Source organism: Coregonus lavaretus, assembly GCF_964263955.1.
Source record: "Coregonus lavaretus genome assembly, chromosome: 5".
In the NCBI taxonomy this organism is placed as follows: Eukaryota; Metazoa; Chordata; class Actinopteri; order Salmoniformes; family Salmonidae; genus Coregonus; species Coregonus lavaretus.
The window spans coordinates 5,708,226-5,712,625 of NC_139992.1; the positions used below are offsets into that span (position 1 = coordinate 5,708,226).

At 33.9% G+C, this 4,400-nt stretch overlaps 1 protein-coding gene across 1 annotated transcript; it reads left to right on the forward strand.

Moving 5' to 3' along the window:
* Positions 1 to 267: 267 nt before the first annotated feature.
* Positions 268 to 1,224, forward strand: LOC311128853 (trace amine-associated receptor 13c-like; the record flags this gene model as incomplete). The annotated part of the gene is made up of 1 exon (XM_084161073.1): positions 268 to 1,224. The coding sequence occupies one exon, from the start codon at positions 268 to 270 to the stop codon at positions 1,222 to 1,224; it is 957 nt and encodes a 318-aa protein (XP_084017199.1).
* Positions 1,225 to 4,400: the final 3,176 nt, after the last annotated feature.

Here is a 4,400-nt window from a genome sequence, read left to right on the forward strand (position 1 = left end):
TAATACATTACATCATGTTTTGACAAATAATTTGTTTATCCAACCTTTTGTTCATTTGTGGGCTTGTGTGTGTGTGTGTGAGTGTGTGTGTGTGTGTGTGTGTGCGCGTGTGAGTGTGCAGAGAGACACTGGGGAGGGGAGTGTGTGTCAGTCATTCAGAGATAAATAGAGAGGCAGAGCTCAGAGTTTGTCAGAAGGCTGACCTGACAGGGTCACACACAGGACCAAGCAGGAGCAGGACCTCAGCATTTTGACCCTTTATTACAAATGGAGGAACAGGAAGATGTTCAATACTGTTTTCAAGACAGAAACTCTTCTTGCAGAAAGACTTTGCTATCGACATCTATCTACATAACACTGTACATCTTCTTCTCATTGATTTCAGCAGTTACAGTATTTTTGAACATACTGGTGATCATCTCCATCTCTCACTTCAAGCAGCTCCACACTCCAACCAACCTGCTCATCCTCTCTCTGGCTGTGGCAGATCTCCTGGTGGGATTGATTGTGATACCATTAACAACTGTAGCATTAATGGAACCATGCTGGGATTTTGGGGAATATTTCTGTGGGTTTTATTTCTGCATCACTTGTTTGTGTTCTTCTTTATCTGTGGGCAGTTTGGTCTTGATATCTATTGACCGTTATGTTGCTGTGTGTGATCCCTTATTGTACCACTCTAAAATAACAATAACAAGAATGATGTGTTGTATATCCATTACCTGGTGTTGTTGTATCATATATGATGCTGCTATTGCAAAAATCTTTGTAAATGTACAGGTACCCAGCAGGTGTTTGAAAGAATGTTTTACTGTAGAAGGGTCAGTCTTGGGTAATAGAATTGACTTTGTAATTACAATGTTTGTCCCGTGCTCTATTATTATAACACTTTATTGTAAAATATTTGTGGTGGCCATATCACAGGCCAGAAAAGTATTTTCAAAAGAGGCTGCCAGTGTGTCTGGTGTTACAACTGTACAGGCAAATAAGTCAGAGAGAAAAGCAGCAAAAACTCTAGCTATTGTTGTTTTCACCTATCTAAGTTGTTGGATTCCATTTTATTTTTATTTTCTTTTTTTTTTTATTGACAATTTATCATTATTTATCATCAGCTGTCTGCCACTTGCTAATTCCTTAATTAATCCAATAATTTATGCTTTCTTTTATCCATGGTTCAAAGTAACAGCTAAACATATTTTAACTTTGAAATTAAGATGTTCATAGTTCCTATGTTTTTATTCCTAAATATGACACACATAGGTTTGATATGTTTTGTAATACATTTGTTGTAATTGCTTCTTTCATGTAACAATACACTGACATTATTCATCTCAGTGTTGTCATCATAGATACATGTGGTGTTGATGCAGAATGATTTGGATCGATTGGAATGGAATGACTTGGAGAAGGCATAAGAAGGCATAAGCTTGTTTTATAAAATACATTGTAGTCATTTAGGGTTTTAAAGTCCAAATACCAAAGTCTGTGGTTGTTCCATGTTATTTAATGATAGAAAGTAAGTATTCTAATAGTACATTCCGAGGACGTCAAGATTCCTTATATATGTTGTTTAACATCTCCCTCTAGTGGCTCAATTGGGACATAACGCCTTCATCAAGTGTGGTAGAGTTGAAATGTACAACAATGCATGATATCAGATAACGTCCAAGTCTATCTCAATGGTGTATTGTGTAAGTAGTTGAGGGTAAAATGCAAGAATATGCAATCATGGTTAACACTTTATAGTGTTCAGTAATAAACCATTTGTAAGGCATTTACAGTTTGCTCACCATTTATTAATCATTACTCCCACATTTGTTAAATGTTAATAAGCTAGGTATTTTCACATTGATATATAACTACTATATGCATTAATGATAAAACACAACAGCGCAGGAGAACGTAGCAGACACTTCAACCTCAACATTCTGGGTATGAACACTACAAAAGTTGTTTATAAATGTGTGAATAACTAACTAAAACAAATGTATGTGTAATGATAAATTATGAAGAAAATATTTACTATTTAAAGCTGCAAAATGTAACTTTATGGGTGACCCGTCCAAATTCACATAGAAATATGAGTTATAGAGCTGTCATTCTCATTGAAAGCAGGTCTAAGAAGCGGTAGATCTGTTCTATGTAAGCTATTACTATGTTTCCCATTATTAAGTTTAGTTTTGTACTCCTTGGCTGCGTTGCCGACGGCTGTGTAGATGGCTGAGTTAACTTCAGTTAAATTATGTATTTAGATAATGGTTCCCTTACCCTGTAAGCAGTCTATGAACTGCTCTAATGAGTGACTACAAGCCACACTTTGGTTTTGGTAGTCACTGCCAAAAAAACAAATGTTAGCATTTTCAGACAAAACATGTTACTTCTACTACTTTCAGCATACTACTACAACAGTGTGACTGTTTTGGAATAAAATGTTCATATATTTCCTTTAACATCCTCTGTGTTGTGTGCTTATTGTTTAACCATTGATATGTTCTAGGTCATTTTGAGACCGTAAGGAGCATCAGGTACTGCTGGAATGTCTACCAATGGCATGTCAATCTTTTTGTGAGAAATTACACTGGTCACTCAACATTTATTAAGGATGCATAGTCCTCGCTTTAGGGACTGCAACACAACTTTACCAATGATTGGTAAATGGTTTACAAGGACATTTAATAAACATCCTATGAATGATCTTATTACATACTATAAAAGTTATTTATAAATGTGTGAACAACTAGCTTACTAACACAAATTTGGGAGTATTTATGAATAAATGAATAAACTATTTCTTAAACTATTAAATATTCTTTATTACAAGGTGTTATTATGAAGTGGTGCCCAATTTCTATATTCATTCTGACTCAACAGCATCTGAGAGCTGCTCTCGCATGACCCCTGACCTGGCAGCAATCTGACACTATGAATCATTAATGCATATACTAGTTATTTATAAATGTGAAAATACCTAGCTGACAAACAAGTAACACATATGTCAGTAATGATTAATAAATGGTGAGCAAACTGTAAATGCCTTACAAATAGTTTATTACTGAACATTAATGTTTTATCCATAATTGCATATTCTTACATTTTACCATGAACTACTACAATACACCATTGAGTTAGACCTGGAAGTTATCTGATATCATACATTATTGTGCATTTCAACTTTACTGCACTTGTTGAAGACGTTGTGTCCCAATTGAGCCACTAGAAGGTGATGTTAAACAACATACAGAATTATCCATGATTGATGTGGAAAATAATCACTATATTTCACCTTCTTATGCCTTCTCCAAGTCATCCCATTCCAATCCAGCCAAATCATTCTGCATCAACACCACATGTATCTATGATGACAATACCGAGATGAGTAATGTCAGTGTATTCTTAAATGAAATAAGCAATTACAACAAAACAGTATAACATAACTATGTCAAACTAGGGAATAAAGACATAGGAACTATACATGCCTTAACTTCAGAGTTAAAATATGTTTAGCTGTTACTTTGAACCATGGATAAAAGAAAGCATACATTATTGGATTGATAAAATAATTAACAAGTGGCAGAAAGCTGATGAAAAGTGATGATGAATCTAAATTTGCTAAAGAAAAAAGAAAAAAGAAATCCAACAACTTAGAAAGGTGAAAACAACAATAGCTAGAGTTTTTGTTGCTTTTCTCTCTGACTTATTTGCCTGTACAGTTTTAACACCAGACACACTGGCAGCCTCTTTTGAAAATACCTTTCTGGCCTGTGATCTGGCCACAACAAATATTTTACAATAAAGTGTTATAATAATAGAGCATGGGACAAACATTGTAATTACAAGGTCAATTATATTACCCAAGACTGACCCTTCTACAGTAAAACATTCTTTCAAACATTTATATTTAAGTATTAAAAAGTATGAATAGTCCTCACTTTATATTAGGGTCTGCAAAACTACTTTACAAATTATTAGTAAATGGTTTATAAGGACATTTATTAAACATCTTATGAATGATCTTATCAATCAATCAATCAATCAAATATATTTATAAAGCCCTTTTTACATTAGCAGATGTCACAAAATGCTATACAGAAACCCAGCCTAAAACCCCAAAAAGCAAGCAATGCAGATGAATAATTATTACACACTTTAAAAGTTGTTTATAAATGTGTGAATAACTAGCTAGCTTACTAACATTTACAAATGTGACCGACCGGCCCAATTCGGTCCTACAGTGCCTTGCAAAAGTATTAATCCACCTTGCCGTTTTTCCTATTTTGTTGCATTACAACCTATAATTTAAATAGATTTCAATTTGGATTTCATGTAATGGACATACACAAAATAGTTGGAATTGGTGAAGTGAAAAAATATATATATATTTCAAAAAATTCAAAAAAATC